The sequence below is a fragment of the Alternaria arbusti genome (assembly GCF_024043155.1).
Source record: "Alternaria arbusti strain BMP 1465 chromosome Unknown scaffold_1, whole genome shotgun sequence".
NCBI lineage: Eukaryota > Fungi > Ascomycota > Dothideomycetes > Pleosporales > Pleosporaceae > Alternaria > Alternaria arbusti.
The window spans coordinates 1,659,142-1,677,238 of NW_026249941.1; the positions used below are offsets into that span (position 1 = coordinate 1,659,142).

Consider the following 18,097-nt stretch of genomic DNA (forward strand, 5'->3'; position numbering starts at 1 on the left):
AAAACCACACTTTTGTTCCTCATTGCAGTGACGGATGAGTGACATGGCGGCAGTGCGCCAACAGGATCAACAGCACAAGGAGCGCGTCAAGGAAATGTTTTGCGGTGGTCGGACTCTGTTGATTGATTTGACATGAAGACAGGAATTATGTACTAAACCCACGCACACTAGACCCTAGGCTCATCGGCTGAGCACGAACTCCTATCGCACGCCAGCATCTGGAAGTCTGCCTCCTCGACCACGTCCTGCGCCCATCGCATCTGTATCATACTTCTCGCCTCGACCTCACGCTTCCTCTGCCCGCCCACGAACTTCAAGTTCTCGTTTCCAACAACACCCGTCGTGACAACACCAGTGCTCGGCGCACCGATTCCTTGCACCTGGCCGTTACCGCCCTGCATGACGTTTGCGTAGCTCGACGACATGGTCTGTACTCCAGAAACGAAGTCCTGGCCGTCAAACTCGCAATGCCCTCCCGCAGGTGTGTTGTCCACTGTCTGCAATGTGTTGACCTGATCCGCGCTCAAACCTGCATCTGCACCGAGCTGCTCGTAGGCTGTAACAGCCTGTGGAATGCTACCCTGGAGTAATTGGAGCTCACTCTGTGTAGATTGGAAGTGGATCCTTGTCTGAGACATAACTGTGGCAGCGTTCTGGAAAGCGACTTGCGGCGGCATGCCACCGCAGTTAAGCTCGACAGCCGAATTGGCGTAGTTTTGCATCTGTGCTGGGATGAAGAAGCCGGACATCATTAGCGAGCCGCCCGAGACACCTGTGAAGACGATGTTGGACATGTTAACTGCAACCCGTTGCGGCAGTTCGGTTTGGATGAAGTCGTTGACGGCCTGGGCGTGTGCTACACCATCTGTACGTTGAAGACCCGAGCCTCCTCCCCAGAACAGGTTTTTATCGGGTGCCAGTAGCGCAACACCCATGGTGTTGGCCTGAACAGCTTGGTTCGGCATGTCGAAGAAGCTCTGTCCACCGTCGCCGTGGAGCAACACGTTCGCGCCCAGGGTGCCGTTCGCCGATGTAGCTGCCGCACCGGGGACGCCCGAAGCTGGAAGGAATTGATCTGCCGGTGCGGAAATCTTGAATCGAATAGGCAGGTTGTTGACCATGACCGTGTCATCTAGGATCATAGAGCCATCTGTGGCTGTAGAGATCCCCTGGGGCACCTGAGCCGCTTTTTGGAAGGCCGTCGCTTGTTGTCCATTGCCGTTACCACCGCGGTTGCGTTGTGGTAGCGCCGAAGTGAGGGAAAGCAGCGAGAGAGTGATGAGTCCGTACATGATGGCAAAAACGATAAGCTCAATAGATGGAAATAGAAATTAGGTTATTGAAATGATGGACCGGCCAGGAAGAAGAATCGAAAGAAGGGTAGCAGACGAGAGATACCGCACGGCAGTATAGCGGGAAGAGAAGAAAGGAAAGAAGTGTGGGGGATTCCCATACATCTATACTGCATGAATGGCATGCTACAAATCACGAAAAGGCCTCGAGCCTGCGAAACACAGTTTCTTTCACTCCTAAACGCGTACGAGTATAGCCAAGCCTACAGGTCAGAGCTTCGCCTTGCCTCTCTTGAGCTTAACATGACTGAGTTCCACCACTGAGCGGTGTGGTCTGGACGAGGCTTATGGAAGCTGTGTTTGATGCGCGGATCTTGCAGCAGCTGTGGTTTGAGCTTGGAGGCCTTGGTGTTTCGGGCCGGGGCTTGGCGTACGATTGCGGGTAGCAAGGGTTTACAGAACTACCTGGAGCGCGCCGAGTGTACGAGTACTGCTATTCATAATTACATCTAGCTTCAGGGGCATTGTTGGAGATGTTGCGATGTTGATCGGCGTGAGCGGCAGAAGGAACATCTCGGTGTGGAGGGCCCGTGCGCTGGGCTGTGGCCGCCATCATCTGCAGGCATGATTCTCCCGTTATTCATACCTTCACGTACTTGCAATGCTTCCTTCGAATCGTTTTTAAAGCTTCTGGACCTATCTATAGCAAAAGAGAAAAGATAGAGACATCTTGTCTCTGCAGTAGTCATGATAACCAAAATTTGTAAGAAGCCTGGGTACAAACAAACATCAGGACTTCATATTCCCCATAATCGATGCGCTGTTATGTGAGCAAAAGGAATTAAATTGACAACTTCATCGAATACTAAGGGAGGCAAAAAGAAGATCACTAAATGCCACCTGGCCGAATCGCTACAACACTGTTAGTAGTGGAATTTGAACCAAGCGCGGTTCAACTTACAACGACCGATCTTCGCATATCGTAGCATGTACAAGTGCGACGCTTTACCACTTAGCCAAGGAGGCGATTGTTGATGACTAATAATAATTAAATGGTACATACCGACACGTCAAATGTGGGCAAGAGTACATTGACGTGGTAAGCGAGGTTGTGGGGCGGCAGCGGCGACGATGTCTAGGAGTGAAACTGGGGACTATCCGACTGACACGATCAGGGTCATACAGAGAGAGAAATGCAAGTAATGTGTGACTTTGATGTTGTTATCTGATGGATAATCTCTTAACCAAAATTGCTATACAAAATACCTAAACTTCCAAATGCTAAAGAAAAGGGTAGCTGTGATGCTAGAAATAGCTTCCCAATCGTCCTCCAAACGCCACGCTTATGCTCATGCAAATGCCTCGCTTCATAAATCGTCAATCTCGAAAATAGCAGGAGGAGCCTAGGCAAGGCCGAAAACACCCCTCAAGCGTCTCCAGAGCTCCTTGCCCATGGCCTTTCGGGTATCCTCAGTACGGAGCGCAGCCTCCTTGTTCTCACTTGCCCTCCTGAGCAGGAAGTTGAGACATTCGGTTGTGGTACCCCAAGTCATGCACTTGACGACCTTGGCCTGGGTGTCTGCCTTCATGGTCTCGTCTTGGACTAGAGCCTGTGAGATCTCGTCGGCCATACCCTGGAGTTGGGCGTAGGTAAGACGAGGTAGGTTCTCCGGGGATGTGGAGAGCATTTGTTGGGCGCGGATCTTCTGGGCGGCTTGGACTGAGGCGAGGTTGTGGGTTGCGAGGACAATGTTGACCTTGGGGAAGGGAGTGCCTGGTGTGGGGGCGGGGACCTTGTCAGTCCATTGTTGGCGGACTACGGCATCAGCGAGGGCATCGTAGTTGGCGTCGGTGCCGGCTTTGGTGTCAAAGGTGAGATGCTTGGGCTCGGATGTGAGGTAGGCGCCGCGTACAAGCTTGACACCAGCGATGTAGCCTCCCTTTGAGGCGCGCTCAAGGTGCTCGGCAAGGCGCTTCGAGATGTCGCGCAGGTAGCACTGGTATGTGATGTAGAGTACCGCGCGACCGTTCTCGGGCTTGTTGTACTTCTCCTGCAGGGCTAGTGTCCACTTCTCGAGTCCACGGTTGGTTGCCTCTTCTTCGGCACCAGGGAGGAGGCTGACACCCTTTGCGGCGGCGGCATCGCAAGCTGCCGTGATGGCATCCCACATCTCAGGGGTGGCATCTTGCTGATTCTGGAGGAGGTTGAGGGCATGGCGACCGAGACCGGACCATCTACATGGTGGTTAGTAGGTGCTTGTGTCTAAGCCATCGAGTCAAGGCTTACTTCAGTCCAACAAAGTCACCCTCCTTCGCCATATCAACGCTCTGCAACATTCCCTTCCTCCACACCTCAATCTCCATCTTGGTCTCTTCGGCAGTCGGTGCCTTTCCGCCTAGAACCTCGAGCGCGTACTCAAACAGGATACCGCCGTATCCAAGCGTGCGTGCAAATTCGGTGTTCCTAACGACCTCATCTTTCTTCTCGCCAACGCAGTACTGCGCATAGAAAGTCTTCTTGAGTAGGTTGGACAGCACCGGGTTTCGCTCGATGCTCAGGAGGAAAGACTTCGAGTCTAGCATGCGCCGTAAGATGCCGAAGCAAGCATTGAGCAGCAGAGGCCGGGATGACACGGCTGTGATGAGGTAGGATCGGAGAACGGTCTCTGTTGGTAGGCGTCCGAGGACTGCTTTTGTCTGCGCTATTTGCGACTCTGGCTGTGTTGACAGGAGTTGTGAGGTCGAGACTTGTGATGAGGCGGGGATAGACACATTCTGTCGTGCGCTCTGGGAGACGTAGCGCGGCGTCTGTGCAAGGGTTCGGGATGTGTGTGCGAGTGCGAGGCTCTGGAAGCGGTGGAGGTTCTGTCTCCGGATCATCATGTTGAAATGTGGGTGTAGTCTAGCGCTCAAGTGGTTGTGTGAAAGGTGGTGTAGTTTGCACTTCGAGTTGGTGAATCGGTACGGGTTATAGATTTTCGGTGTATGCAAACTTGAGAGGGCGAGCAATTCTGGAGGTCTTGTGACTTGCTTTTCATTGTGGTGAAGGCCATATATACCATGGTTGGTACTCTTGGTGCTCCACGATATCGCACGCGATGCTCGGCTTGCGTCGGATGCGGTCATGTCGCACTAGTGCAGCTTCATTGTTGCTCCAGATGGTGCCAGACTGACGCAGACGCCGGCTTATCGCCCGCGCTAGACGGACCGATGATTGGACAATGCCGCAACGCGTTCCTGTGGAGTAAACGACATGTCTGGCATTCATGGCGACGCGATGGTGTTGAGGTTTGTTGCTGGATGTGATGTAATGACCGTTGTAGAGTTTGTGAGAAACTCATCGTGCCTGCTTCCCGTGTAAGCCGGTGACGTAGCATCATCAACTTCCAGTTTGCGATCCCTTGCTTTTGCCATGGCTTTGACCTCCAAGCTGCCATCGTGACCTTCGCAATGCCTGTTACCCCACAGTCGGCGAAATGCACAACCAGCCGCTCCTCACATTAGCGTCATCTTGCCAGCACAGCTCCGTTCGCGATCTGTGTTGGGTTTGCCGCCCACGCTGAGAGCCGAGCGTAGCCATGGCGGCATCGCTCAAAGTCCAGGACCAGCCCCCAGCATTCAATTCTTCTGACCACATCATCTCCACTCAGACTCTGCATCGGTACCACGCGCACCGGTATCGGATATTATGGAGAAGGAGCAAATTTTTGTCATGGCTTGATGTTAGCATGGCGCCCGCGAAGAGGGCCGTTCTGGCTGCGGAAAGCGTCGGGGACCCACAATCACCCACGCCGACTATGTTCCAGTCTGGCTTCGCGTCTTTTCCAGCTGATGATACGATACCAGCTTGCACTTGGTAATTTCACTGCGGAGACGTGTCTTGACGAGTGCTTGAGATCTCCAGGTGACCGCATTCTGTTGTGTACGCGTCTGCCAATCCGTTTACTAAGCGCCGGAGCTAATTTCCCACGCAAGCGTCAGGTGATGACCTTTGGATCTTGGCCACCAAAATTATAGAGCTTATCCCCAAACAAAATCAAGCACTGACTAGAAGCACCTACGCGTCTTCTCGTGCTTCTGCTTCCCCACTTTTCCCCAGACTAGACCCCAATCCAGGTGCTGTCCCAAGCTGGCCCTCTCAGGCGCATGGCACGAAGGCATGATAGTCACTGTCCTTTCTTCAAGTCCGTGTTTGAAATGATCTATAACACTGAAACTATTCCTACAACATGCCACGATGAAGCGGCCTTCATCACACCGCACCAGCTCCTGCTTTCGGCATCTGCGCCCCATCCTGTCCGACCTGCACATCTCCGTCCCCACTCGCACTCTCCTTATTCGCACCTCCCTCAGCCAAGGCCTTGAAAGCTCCCAGGAAGTCATTCTTCAAGTCTTCCCAATTCTCCACGCCCACACTAACCCTCAGCAGCCTCTCGTCCACATCCGCATCGCTCATCCTGCGCCACTCGATCAAACTCTCTACACCTCCCAAACTTGTCGCATGGTGGAAGAGACGCAGATTGGAGGGAAGAGACCGCGCCTGTTGGCTGCTCTTCATGTAGATGCTGAAGACGGGGCCGAAACCATTCGGCATCTGCTTCTTCAACCACGACATATCCTTCTCTTGCAAACTCGCGTGAGCAACCTTGTGCACGACTTTCTTTACGGTATCTACGTCTTCTCCCTTGCCATTGAGTGAGTCTTGCAGCCAGCGAACAAGATTCTCCGCGTTGCTGCTCTGTCGCTGAACGCGCAAATCAAACGTCCGGAGACTTCGCACGCCGAGCCACCCCTCTAGACTACCTAGGACTGCACCCAGGAAAATACGCTCAGCACGTAGCGTCTTAGCTTGCTTTAGTCCTTCCGGCCCCTTTGCAGTGGCCAGGATACCGCAAAGCATATCACTGTGACCGCCGATGTATTTCGTTCCAGAATGCATGACCACATCTGCGCCCCACAGTAACGGATCCTGTAGACCTGGTGGCGCGAATGTAGCGTCGACGCTGAGGAACGCGCCCCGCTTGTGCGCTCGGGCGGCGTACTTCGCTATTTCGAAAGCTTCTCCTGTGGGGTTCAAGGGTGTCTCGAGATGCACGAGGTCGCCTTTACCTAAGCCGGCGGCGTCCCAAGCAGCGTCATCGGCGTGGAGATCCACGGTCTTGACGCCGTGCATCTTCTTGTGCAGTTCGATCACGCCATGGCAGCCATGGTAGCCACCACTGATGGCAATAACTTTGGGAACAATGTTGACGAGCATGGCATGGAAAGCGCTGAGGCCGCTTGTGTAGCTGACGACATGGTTTGCTAACCCGGACTGACCATCTAGCTCGTCTTGTTTTGCATCAGGGTAGAGTAAAGGCGCTAGGATTGTTTCTAGGCGGTTGGTGCTGGCGGATGCGAGACGAGAGTAGATCAGAGGGGTTTGTAGGTCAACGAATTCGCCTTCTTTCGGGACCGGTTGGAGCTCTGATGGGTCGTGAGGATACCGGAAGGTAGTCGATGTGTGAATTGGTGGGGCGACATCGGTGAGGACATTGATGCGGTCGTCGCCATGGACACCGTGTGTTGAGGGGTGGTATGCCGACATGATGACTGTGAATGGATGACTCTGAGATCTTTGGCAGGCAGCTAGCGATATCTGCAGTATTGCGATCGTTTCGGATGCTGTACGAACGTCAATCTGAAGGTAAATGACACAACTCTTTCTATCAGAGTGGACGAATGACTCTGAGTAAATGGAGAACACGCTTATCACGATGACATGACGAGTATTGCGACATCACGCCCTATACGGTGAAAATTGCGGACCACGGCCGCTAGATCTAACCGTTCACGCGATTGGAGTGGAGCTTTGCCGGCAATTGTGGACACAGGCGTAGCATGAGCTGGGGAGTGGGTATGAAGCTATTAAGCTCGTGCAGCGCTTGGTGGAGTCTCGAACATCTCGGTGATAGATATACTTGAACGATACTTGTATACCCGTGGAGTAGCATAGGGACATCCCTCGAAGAATGTTCTTCCGCGCAAGCTCCTGTAGTGCGGAATGACCGGAGATATGACGAATGCGGGGTAAATTGTTGCCCCTCCTCGCGACAAAAAAAGTCGCAGATAGCAGCGCGCCTGCGCTGTGGAAGACAGGGTCTGAGAAATGTATCGGAATTGTCACATGTGCATCGAAATGGGTAATTTCGCTAATGGATAGACTCTCGAAGAGTTATGGAGCCCTGTTGACCATGACTACTGAATCGCAAGCTGTCTATTGCACAAAAAAATCCTTCTCAGATAGTCGACCATAGTTATATTCCACTCTCATCGCAGAGTATCTACTGGGCTCCGGCATCAGTAATGGTGGGTGGGCCATCCTTGTACTTGATGCTGCCGTTGCTGGAGCCGCAGGCCTCGATCGCTCGGACAACCTTGTAGGATTCGACGTCGCCGTCGGGAACGCCACCGAAGACGACGTGCTTGCCGTTAAGCCATGAGGTAACGACGGTGGTGACGAAGAACTGGGAGCCGTTGCTGTGTCGTGTTAGCCATGACACCGCTCATCCGTGGGTGTGTAGAACCTACGTGTTAGGGCCGGCGTTGGCCATGGAGAGGAGGAAGGGGCGGTCGTGCTTCAACTTGAAGTTCTCGTCGGCGAACTGGGGACCGTAGATGCTCTTACCACCTGTACCCTACTGCCTGTTAGCCAACTGTCTCTGTGATGTGTTGGGGCCAAAACTCACGTTGCCGCGGGTGAAGTCACCACCCTGGAGCATGAAGTCGGGAATCACGCGGTGGAACTTTGAGCCCTTGTAGCCAAAGCCCTTCTCGCCAGTGCAGAGAGCGCGGAAGTTCTCAACCGTCTTGGGGACGACATCGTCGAAGAGCTCGAAGTTGACACGGCCGGTTTGCGCTGCAGGTATACAAAGTTAGCAATTGCAAGTAACATGCTATTGCAAAGCTGGCAGGAGCTACCTTTGACATCACCTTGGCTAGTGACGTTGCCAGCGTTGTCGACCTCGACGGTGGGTCCGGTCCAAGTGCAATCAAAGTAAGCCTTGATGGCCATGTTGTATGCCGAGGGAGTGAAGAAGCGTTTGTTGACAGGAGCGCGCAGTTGGGGACCTGCACGGAAAGCTGAAAGAGCAGAAGCTCTCGGAAGGTGGGGCATGATGCAGCGCGGGGTGTGAGTCTAACCTGATAGGCAGTTAGGTCATGGAGCTTGGCAGTGAATCGTGAGATAGCAGGTAATTTTCTTCTGGGAGACGCTGCAGCTTTGGAGCTGAAGTCCGGTGCCACTTTGTTGGCTGTAAACTCAATTTAGAGCTACACAGAACTGCGACATCGCTATAACAACTCAAGGATCGAGGTGTACAAATCCAACGGTGGCAACTTACAGAAGTTATACGAGGAGGAATCGGGCCGCTATGCAACACAATATGCAAAACGGAACAGATATAATACAATTGATGGACTACCGACGAGAGGCAGCAGGTGTAGTGTCGGATGGATGACCAGACGGAAAACTTTGGATACCTCAAGCTTGTGCACGAGTCTAGCGCGTTCCCCGATTCGGCGCTTCATCGCTCACGTCAATCGTGGACCTTTGCGTGGGACCGGCCCGCTCTGGAATTGATATCCGCTTCTTCTTACACAACGAGGGATACGGATGTCCATTGAACCACGCTATATCCGTATGCCGAGTCGTACCATTGTCGAAGTAGTGTTGTTTGTAGTTCTCGAGGCGGGCAAGGTCCAAGCTCATGTCACGTGAAACTCGGGCTGCTGCCGGATTATCTACGGTGTATGCACTTCACAGGTTGGCTTGCTGACAAGGTAAACGCATTCCCGTAATTGAAGGCTTCTGCATCCTTCCTGATTGATATTTTCTGTCATATAAATATCCCAAACGCAGGCGCCCATTCCGACTTCCCGAAACTTGTGCAAAGCGCCCTCGGGGGTCCGCTACCAAGACCGTGGTCGATAGCTGCCAGCCCAACTACAATACACCCACATCGCCAAACCGCCAGATTTACGCGCCAGAATTCGGCAATCATGGATCTAAACAGCTTGAAGGACCAAGTGAGCAACCTCACGCTCTACGATCTCAAGGCCGGATTTCGCAAGGCCCAGAATGGTAGGCTGAGGGGGCGCATGAAGCCAGCTGGCCAATGCTAACGCGCTGCGCAGCCGTCATGAACTACACGGAGATGGAGGCCAAGGTCCGCGAGGCGACAAACAATGAGCCATGGGGTGAGCGAAACCTCGTGCGCGACGAAGGCTTCCGCTGACAGATGGCAAGGTGCATCCTCGACTATGCTACAGGAGATCGCCAATGGAACCTTCAACTAGTAGGCGATGCCTGAGGAGCTGGTGGACCACGGCTAACAGAGCAGCCAACTACTGAATGAGATCATGCCCATGATTTACAAGCGCTTCACCGAGAAGGCCTCCGAGGAATGGAGACAGATCTACAAGGTACGTTGAGCGCTCTGTGCCACCACCGTCGCTAACAGACCCAGGCCCTGCAACTTCTCGAATACCTGATCAAGAACGGTTCGGAACGAGTAATCGACGACGCGCGCTCTCATGTCTCGCTCCTCAAGATGCTACGGCAATTCCACTTCATCGACTCCAACGGCAAGGATCAGGGCATCAACGTACGCAACCGTGCCAAGGAGCTCGCCGAACTCCTCAGCGATGTCGATCGCATCCGGACTGAGCGCAAGAAAGCGCGAGCGAACCGAAATAAATTTGGCGGTGTCGAGGGCGGAGCGGGCATCGGCATGGGCGGCTTCTCGGGAAGCAGTGGAGGTGGCAGCCGCTACGGAGGCTTTGGTAGCGAACAAGCCGACTATGGCGGTTACAGAGGGGAGGTATACGGCGACGGTGGTGGCTTCGGAGGCAACCAGTCTGGCTTCGCAGATACGCAACAGAGGCGCGACAAGTTCGACGAATACGACGAATACGACGAGGGTGATGCCAGCTCAGCACCAGCACGGCGGAGAGAGCCTACAGCGAGTCACACAAAGAAAGAAGTCAAGAAGGAGGAACCTAAGCCGAAAGCACCTGAGCCAGTCGTCGACTTACTTGCGTTTGACGATGAGCCCGCGCCCATGTCGACTTCGGCAGGGAAGCAGCCTGTCACTGCTGCAAGTGACGACTTTGGCGACGACGACGATTTCGACGACTTCCAGTCTGCGGCACCGGCAGCACCTGCACCTGCATCCAAGCCAGCTGCTTCAGCTTTCAACGTTGCGTCTCCTGCCTCGACCTCTCACATCACTTCGTCAACCCAATTCGCCGCACCGCAGGCTCAGTCTGCTGCGCAGAACAACAATCTCAGCAATTTGTTTGCGACCGTCTCGCCACCACCCGCTGCGAATAAGATGAGCGCGCCTCCTTCCATGACGTCGAGCTTCTCGCAGCCACCACAACCCACAGGTTACCAAGCGGCCGGCCCGAACTACTTCACTTCCGTTCCTCAGCCCGCACTCCAATCAGGAGCATCTACTCCTTCTGTCATGTCACCAGGTGGTCGCATTGGCGGAGGAGCTGCCCCTAAGAAAGCTGGCGGTGACGCTTTCGCTTCTCTACTTGCAGGAGCTGCGCCAAAGAAGTCTTCCACGCCAACACAAAAGGTCACCATGGGGGATTTGGCAAAGCAAAAGACGTCACAAGGACTCTGGGGTGCCCCTGCTTCTGCATCTAGCACACCTGCCCCTGCCGCACAGCCATCGCAGTCAGGGTCCAAGCCTGGTGGCGCTCTGGGAGATCTGCTGGGCTAGATGCCGTAACAGTATGCAATACTTTTTTTTTGTTTGACTTGAAGATACAAAATGCGGCGTATGATACTACGACAGTCGAGAAAGAGCGTGATAGACGATCTTATATCTGAAAATAGTGATGATGAAGACCGTAAGGACAGTGATGGTTCTCCGCAAATGCGCCTCTTTGATTGGCCAATGTCACCCCTGCGTGACCTCCGCGGCCAAGACGCTGTCGACGCGCGCGCAACGTGTGGCATGCGAAAACAACAGCACCGTCCCCTTTCCGGACCCGAACATGCATAGATGCAGCTCTCGAGATTTCTTTTCCGCGTCGCCCTGCTGCTGTGTCCGATAGCCTTGATTGGCACGACATGGCTGTATTTGTACCCCATTTTTCACGGCTGCGCATTCCCAAAGCCCCCATCCACGCAGGCGCAAGCCAACGCACCCTTCCGTCTACTCTCCCTCGGTGATCCCCAGCTCGAGGGTGACTCTTCACTCCCCGATCCGAATGCGCTCGTCTTCCCGTCGATCGAGAAGCTCGTACCGAATCTGCGCGATGCAGCCAACTCCACCCACAGACGAGACATCGTAGAAGAAGCAGCAAGAGGTGTCGTCAAAGATGCTGGCAGATGGCTGGAGGGGAAAAGGAAGGCTGTAGATTTGTGGGGGAACGACTGGTATCTGTCGCACATCGTGAGAAGCCTACGATGGTGGACTGAACCCACACACATCAGTGTGCTTGGTGACTTGTTGGGCAGTCAGTGGGTCACAGATGGTGAATTCAGGAAGCGAGCAGGGCGCTATTGGAACGTTGTCATGAGGGGATTGGAGAAGGTGCCGGATGCCATCTTTGGTGCTCTTGAGACTGAGAAGAAAGAACAGCCGCCAACAGAACCTCCATTGGAACTAGAAGTTTCAGGAGAAGAGACGATAGACGAGGAGCAGAAATTAGAGAGGAAGGCACTGTGGGGTGGCACAACGGAAGTGCTGGGTGCTGATCAAGACTGGGAGAAGCGCGTCATTAACATAGTTGGAAACCACGACGTTGGTTACGCTGGCGACATCGACAAGTCGCGTATCGAGCGATTCGAAAAGGCCTTTGGAAGTTCCAACTGGGATATCTGGTTCACGCTCCCGGACACACTGCGCTTGAACAAGACCACCAAACGCGCTATACAGGACCTGCCCAGGCCTCCGACACTCCGCCTCATCATCCTGAACTCGATGAATCTCGATACACCCGCCTGGTCCTCCGACCTTCAGACCGAGACATACTCCTACATGAACCACATCATAACCAGCTCTCTTCCAGTCGATGACAAGACACACGCTACCATACTCCTCACCCATATTCCGCTCGAGAAGGAGGAAGGTGTCTGTGTTGACAGCCCATACTTCGACTTCTTTGAAGAAGGTCAAGGGGTGAAGGAGCAAAATATGCTATCAGACCATGCTAGTAAGATTGTTCTCGAGGGGTTGTTTGGCATGAGTGCGAATAAAGATGCAGAGGGCAAAGGGCAGGGTAGGAGGGGTATAATACTCAACGGGCATGATCACGCTGGCTGTGACGTCGTACATTACATTCGTCAGCCCGGCGTGGACGATGCGTGTCAAGTGGCCCATGTGAAGAGAGAGGAGGCATACTGGCCAGCGAGCACTACGAATGCGACCATGATTGCTACTTCGATGGATATCGATGGCGTCGACATCAACGTGGTAGCCGCTAACGATACCAGTGCCGAATCCGATGTAGCCTCGGACGAGACAGCATCTGAATCGTCACCAGAGCCTACTTCAGCGCCTGATCCTGAACCTCCCGCGCCACCGAAATGGAAGGCTCGTCGCTTCCCAACTCGTCCATACGACATCACCCCAGCCAACGAATGCACTTCCATCAACGATGTCCCTCACATTCGCGAGATCACCCTCCGCAGCATGATGGGAGAGTACTCAGGCTACGCAGGTTTCCTATCAGCGTGGTTCGATGAAAGTAAGGGCGAGAAGGGCGAGTGGGTCTTCGAGTTTAGCACGTGTGGAGTCGGGGTTCAGCATTGGTGGTGGGGTGTGCACATCGTTGACCTGATCTTGCTGCTCTGTCTAGTAGTCGGGACTGTGGCGACTGTTTATGAGCGCGTAGCCGCGGACACAAGACATCCAGCGATTGTTAAGAGTAAGAAGCAAGAGTTGGGCTCGACTAAGAACTCAATGGAGGCGAAGACGATTGTGCATACGACGCGTGAGAGGACGTCTTCGGTCACGGAAGTTACGAAACGAAGGATATAGAGATGGGTATGTAGGGCATATAACTATACAGCAGGGCTTCCAAGAGCTGCGTTCTTTGAATCAACGTACCTGAGCTGAGTAGGCTAGTGTGCATACCTAGGTAGACCCTTCGGATACATAGGTTTACCCCGCAATGCAACTCCACGCGCCAGCGTGCACGTCTCCACGACCGGGCACCAACTTAGATGAGCGCTATATCTCGCCCATTCCCGCCTCATTCGTCCGCGTCTCGCGCTACCCCAGTTGTCTGCGCCCTCTGACCTTGCTTCTTCCTCGACAGCCAAGAAGATGGACTAGGCCCGAACTTTAAATGCTGCGTGATCGACAAGTTCGGACTCATTCCGCTTCCCTGGCAAATGGAGGCCTACGTGGATGAGGAAGATGCATGTGCGTGTAAGCTGACTGAAGCAAGTCTTCCAAATTCTTCATGCCTTTCCGTGTTATTGGTCCAGCGTCACTGGAATAGCATGTCAAAGTAGCCTAGCTAGAGCACAGTAGCCACTCAGCTCCAACATATTTAGTCTTGTAAAACCGTACCCGGTAGCGCTACAGTGCACCGCGGTCTCATTCCGTGGCATATAGCTCTAGACTAACCAGACCACGTTATATGGACTCTGACCTCGTACTGCGCATTGGGAGGCAAGTCTCCTCTATCATCTATTCACAAACCAACCATGTCTCTTGAACGCGTCGACTCGGTGAACCCTACAGAAGTGTACGATTACATCATCTGCGGGTAAGTTGACATCTTATCATACTCATTACAGCATTCCCCAGATACTCTTACTAACATATACCCATCAGTGGCGGCACATCCGGTTGTGTAATAGCAGGACGCCTCGCGGAAGATCTTAACGCCAAAATCCTCGTCCTAGAAGCCGGACCCGACAATGCAGACCTTGAGAATGTACACATGGCGGGAGGGTAAGTCAGCCATATGAACGGACACTCATGTTTGGGTTATGCTAAGTAAATCGTCCTAGATGGAGCCAAAATTTCGATAAGGAAACAGACTGGAACATCGTTACCGAGCCCATGCCCAAGGTGGACAACCGCCAGGTCAAGGTCAGCAGAGGACGCTTCCTTGGTGGATCGAGTGGCGTGAACGGCACGCTTTGTATACGAGGCACCAAGCAGGATTACGATGACTGGGAACTGGATGAGTGGACGGGCGATAAGATGTTCGAATACATGAAGAAGGTCGGTTCTGGAAGTGCAGAGATATGAGAGCATACAAGCTGACCCTCATACAGTCCGAGACTTTCCACGAGAAGGACTGGCACAAAGCGGATATGTCTGTTCATGGCTCGTCAGGACCTCTGCACATCGAGCCCCACGACCTGGCACCCATATCTGAACGTGTTAGGGAAAGTCTTGTCGACCAGGGTCTTCCTTACCACGCGGACATGTTCTCCACCGGAGAGACCCCTCACGGATGTGGCGATGTACCGCGAACAGTGCATCAAGGCATACGGAGTACCGCCGCCGACTTCATCACCAAAGGCTATCGACGCGAGAATATTACGATCAAGACTGAAGTCACCGTTGACAAGCTTCTCTTCAGTCAGGATGCCGGAGACCTTGCAGCAACGGGTGTCGCTACGATATCGAAGAACGGCAAGAAGATCGATTACCACGCGAGGAAAGAAGTCATTGTGGCAGCGGGCGCATACTGCAGCCCACCGATCTTGATGCGCTCTGGTCTTGGTCCGAAGGAACAACTAGAGAAGCATGGTATCGAGTGTCGCGTTGATCTGCCAGGTGTAGGCGGAAATCTCATGGACCACATTCTCTGCTTCATCTTCTACGAGGTCTCTGAACCCAACCTCACGAACGATCACCTCGCATACCACGACGACGCCATGACCTCGACCTACGCGTTATACAAAGAGAAGAAAACAGGCATCTTATCTACCTTCCCCTTCGGCATATTCGGTTACGCGCGTCTAGACGAGCGCCTCCAAGACTCACCCTTATGGACAGACGCCCATCGCGAACCCGGCCGCGATCCTATGGGCCTCACCCCCTCGCAACCCAACATTGAATTCTGGAACACCGAACTCTACGGCGGACCAAAACAATACGCCGACTTCCCTGTTGATCACAAACAAGCCTTTGCCATGTGTGCACTGCTCTTCAACCAGCATAGCAGGGGTAGCGTAACGCTGAAGTCGGCTGATCCCTTCGAAAACCCCATTGTCGATCATGCGTATTTGGAAGATCCACTGGATATGCTGGTCATGACCGAGGCATGTCGATTTGCGAATGAAATTGTTACAAAGGGGAAGGGGACAAGGAGTTTGATCAAGGGGAGTTGGCCTGATGCCCTAGCGCATCATGGCTTTGAGACGAGGGAGGAATGGGAGCCGCATGTCAGAGAACATGCTACAACCTGTAAGTCACTTCCATGCTCATCTACAAATGTGAGAAGATACTAATGTGGTGGATGTAGGTTACCACGCATCCGGCACCTGCGCGATGGGTAAAGCGGATAACCCCAATGCTGTTCTCGACTCGCGACTTCGTGTGCGCGGTGTCAGAAATCTACGCGTGGCGGACGTGTCTTCCATTCCAAAGGTTAACAATGGGCATACACAGATGGTGGCGTATGGTATTGGAGAGGGAGCTGCGGAGATGATCAAGGAAGATGCTGCTGGAAATCACTTCTTGAAGCTTACTGCTGATGTTAAGAGCATGGCAGTGCAGTGAACTTCACATACACGAAAACGCTTGGGGAGAGAAAGTATCCATAATAGCGAGGCCTGAACGACATCTAGTCATCCAATGAGTTCGCCCATCTCCAATTCGACTTTCTCGTCAACTCATATATTTTCGTGTTCGCGATGTGCTCCGTCTCAAGCATGTAGAGCTGACCCTAGTAACCACCTCCAAACCCACCACGGCCACGGGTCCCACCTCGTCCACGACTAGATTCACCACGAGGACCCGGGGTGAAAGCCGGCGGTGCAATCGGTCCCTGGAAACCCGGAGGCGGTGCCATACCGCGAGTATCGCGCCTCCTCATGTCAGTCTCATCTTGCTCCAGCAAAGGTTCATCCCATATCTTACCAGTTGGGATATTTCATCAGCGAACGACCAGATGCCCAAGTCATTCCTCGCTGCTTCTCTTGTTCGGCGACCACCTCATGGGCATCTTGTAGCCCTCGGGCTGCTTGAAGGGGTGGCAGAACGAGACCGCCCCACTTCTTGTAGTGGCGGACTAGTAGGAGGTCGACCAAGGCTGCGTTGTTAACGATGGACTCGACACCGGGATGGCAGTCGTCACGGTGCGTTACGCCCCAGACAATCTGGTCTATCGCGTTGATGTTATTCTCGACCAGATCCTGATTGATGTTAATAAGTGATAGGTAAAGTACGTGGGTGAAGGTGAAGGTGGTCAAGAAGTTGAATGGCATCGGCAATGATGGGATTGAAGATGAAGGGAACTTACGATAGCGTTGCTGATTTTTACCACAGTAGCGACGTCCCTGTCGTGGACGAAGTTTGGGCTTCTACCCTTATATGTGCGCCAATGGGTGATCATGCTGCCATCAGCATAGGCCTCGAAGTCGTTGACCTGGTAACCGGTCGGACGGTCACCAGCTGGACGGTACACGAGCTCGTTGGTTGAGGAAGCGTTGCCAGACATCTTGACGTATTTTGTCGATTATCGGAAAGATAAAAAAGGTATCTTGGCAACGTGGTGCTGAGAGCGGAAATGCTTTGGTAGATATAGAAGAGAAAGAAGGAACAGGCGTGTGAGGACGGTAGATTATATACAAACAGAAATTCCCACCGTTTGGCGGTAGAACAGGCAATCCACAGTCACGTCGAGATGTAAAAGACGGAAGGTGAGGGCGTCGGTCACGCTGGATGTTGAGAAGCAAACGACCTTCCAATCGACAGTCACCTCAGTCTGAGATCTCAGGGGAGACGCATAATGAGGGATGCTAGCACATGCATGGAAAGAGAGGTCTTGAGAGGGACTCCCTTATGGTGTCGTCGTGTAAGCGTAGCAAGCATTTCATATGTCACCTGGGAGTATGTGTTGCCGTAAGTTGACCGGGTGAGTAACGCTACTGATATATAGCAATCAAGGCGGTATAGGCGCGCATGTTCCGTCTTCCTGGCATCTTCGGAAGGGATGTCAGGTGACCATTGTGCTAGGTGACAGGTTTCGTAGTCTCTCTTTCGCCGCCGCCAAAGGCTCAATCAAACCCGCATAAAGATCTTACACAGCCCGCAGTTAGGTCTGAGTAGTAGGGCAACATTTCATTGCTCAGATCCGTGCTCGTAGTCACTAGGCACATCGCGGAGACCCTATGATCCACCTAGTGCGTTCTCTCCTCAAACTCCTTGATTTGACGATACTTCTCGTTTCGAGAGGACCTAATTATATGGGTACATATGGCTCTGAGGATTGCGATCTCTCTTATTTGATGAGGAGTACCTTTGCGTATGTGGTGGTTATGTATTTTAGGAGTTATGAGTGGCTTGTCTTGCTCTGCGTTATCGCAGTACCATAGATAGGATGGAAGGGAACTAGAATATCGAATCGCACACCGCAGTGAGTCAACGGTCGAGGAATATATAAGGGTACATATGGATTTTGGAAGTTGTAAGTCGCTCGTCTGCGTCGCGTTACCGCAGTACCATAGGACGAGATAGAAGAACCAAAGTATGCATCGCACACTCTGAGTCAGAAGAGGGCAATATAAGATGGTCGCCGCTGCGTCTTCGTTGCTTGCACAACGCACACACAAC

General features: G+C 53.1%; 8 protein-coding genes across 8 annotated transcripts; 3 read left to right on the forward strand and 5 right to left on the reverse strand.

Moving 5' to 3' along the window:
- Window positions 1-167: 167 nt before the first annotated feature.
- Window positions 168-1,292, reverse strand: J4E86_000595 (uncharacterized protein; the record flags this gene model as incomplete). Its single annotated transcript, XM_051441168.1, has 1 exon — window positions 168-1,292. One exon carries the CDS (start codon window positions 1,290-1,292, stop codon window positions 168-170), a length of 1,125 nt encoding a protein of 374 aa, XP_051307339.1.
- A 1,403-nt stretch (window positions 1,293-2,695) lies between these two features.
- Window positions 2,696-4,175, reverse strand: J4E86_000596 (uncharacterized protein; the record flags this gene model as incomplete). The annotated part of the gene is made up of 2 exons (XM_051441169.1): window positions 2,696-3,527; window positions 3,580-4,175. 2 exons carry the CDS (start codon window positions 4,173-4,175, stop codon window positions 2,696-2,698), a joined length of 1,428 nt encoding a protein of 475 aa, XP_051307340.1.
- Window positions 4,176-5,544: 1,369 nt separating this feature from the next.
- J4E86_000597 (uncharacterized protein) lies at window positions 5,545-6,879 on the reverse strand (the record flags this gene model as incomplete). The annotated part of the gene is made up of 1 exon (XM_051441170.1): window positions 5,545-6,879. One exon carries the CDS (start codon window positions 6,877-6,879, stop codon window positions 5,545-5,547), a length of 1,335 nt encoding a protein of 444 aa, XP_051307341.1.
- A 736-nt stretch (window positions 6,880-7,615) lies between these two features.
- CSR1 (phosphatidylinositol transfer protein csr1) lies at window positions 7,616-8,448 on the reverse strand (the record flags this gene model as incomplete). The annotated part of the gene is made up of 4 exons (XM_051441171.1): window positions 7,616-7,811; window positions 7,863-7,969; window positions 8,021-8,190; window positions 8,253-8,448. 4 exons carry the CDS (start codon window positions 8,446-8,448, stop codon window positions 7,616-7,618), a joined length of 669 nt encoding a protein of 222 aa, XP_051307342.1.
- Window positions 8,449-9,332: 884 nt separating this feature from the next.
- Window positions 9,333-11,065, forward strand: J4E86_000599 (uncharacterized protein; the record flags this gene model as incomplete). Its single annotated transcript, XM_051441172.1, has 5 exons — window positions 9,333-9,414; window positions 9,468-9,530; window positions 9,580-9,628; window positions 9,674-9,755; window positions 9,800-11,065. 5 exons carry the CDS (start codon window positions 9,333-9,335, stop codon window positions 11,063-11,065), a joined length of 1,542 nt encoding a protein of 513 aa, XP_051307343.1.
- A 353-nt stretch (window positions 11,066-11,418) lies between these two features.
- J4E86_000600 (uncharacterized protein) lies at window positions 11,419-13,333 on the forward strand (the record flags this gene model as incomplete). Its single annotated transcript, XM_051441173.1, has 2 exons — window positions 11,419-11,424; window positions 11,480-13,333. The coding sequence occupies 2 exons, from the start codon at window positions 11,419-11,421 to the stop codon at window positions 13,331-13,333; spliced, it is 1,860 nt and encodes a 619-aa protein (XP_051307344.1).
- Window positions 13,334-14,007: 674 nt separating this feature from the next.
- Window positions 14,008-16,042, forward strand: J4E86_000601 (uncharacterized protein; the record flags this gene model as incomplete). Its single annotated transcript, XM_051441174.1, has 5 exons — window positions 14,008-14,069; window positions 14,138-14,257; window positions 14,317-14,533; window positions 14,587-15,727; window positions 15,786-16,042. The coding sequence occupies 5 exons, from the start codon at window positions 14,008-14,010 to the stop codon at window positions 16,040-16,042; spliced, it is 1,797 nt and encodes a 598-aa protein (XP_051307345.1).
- A 356-nt stretch (window positions 16,043-16,398) lies between these two features.
- J4E86_000602 (uncharacterized protein) lies at window positions 16,399-16,982 on the reverse strand (the record flags this gene model as incomplete). The annotated part of the gene is made up of 2 exons (XM_051441175.1): window positions 16,399-16,677; window positions 16,785-16,982. 2 exons carry the CDS (start codon window positions 16,980-16,982, stop codon window positions 16,399-16,401), a joined length of 477 nt encoding a protein of 158 aa, XP_051307346.1.
- Between the last annotated feature and the right edge of the window lie 1,115 nt (window positions 16,983-18,097).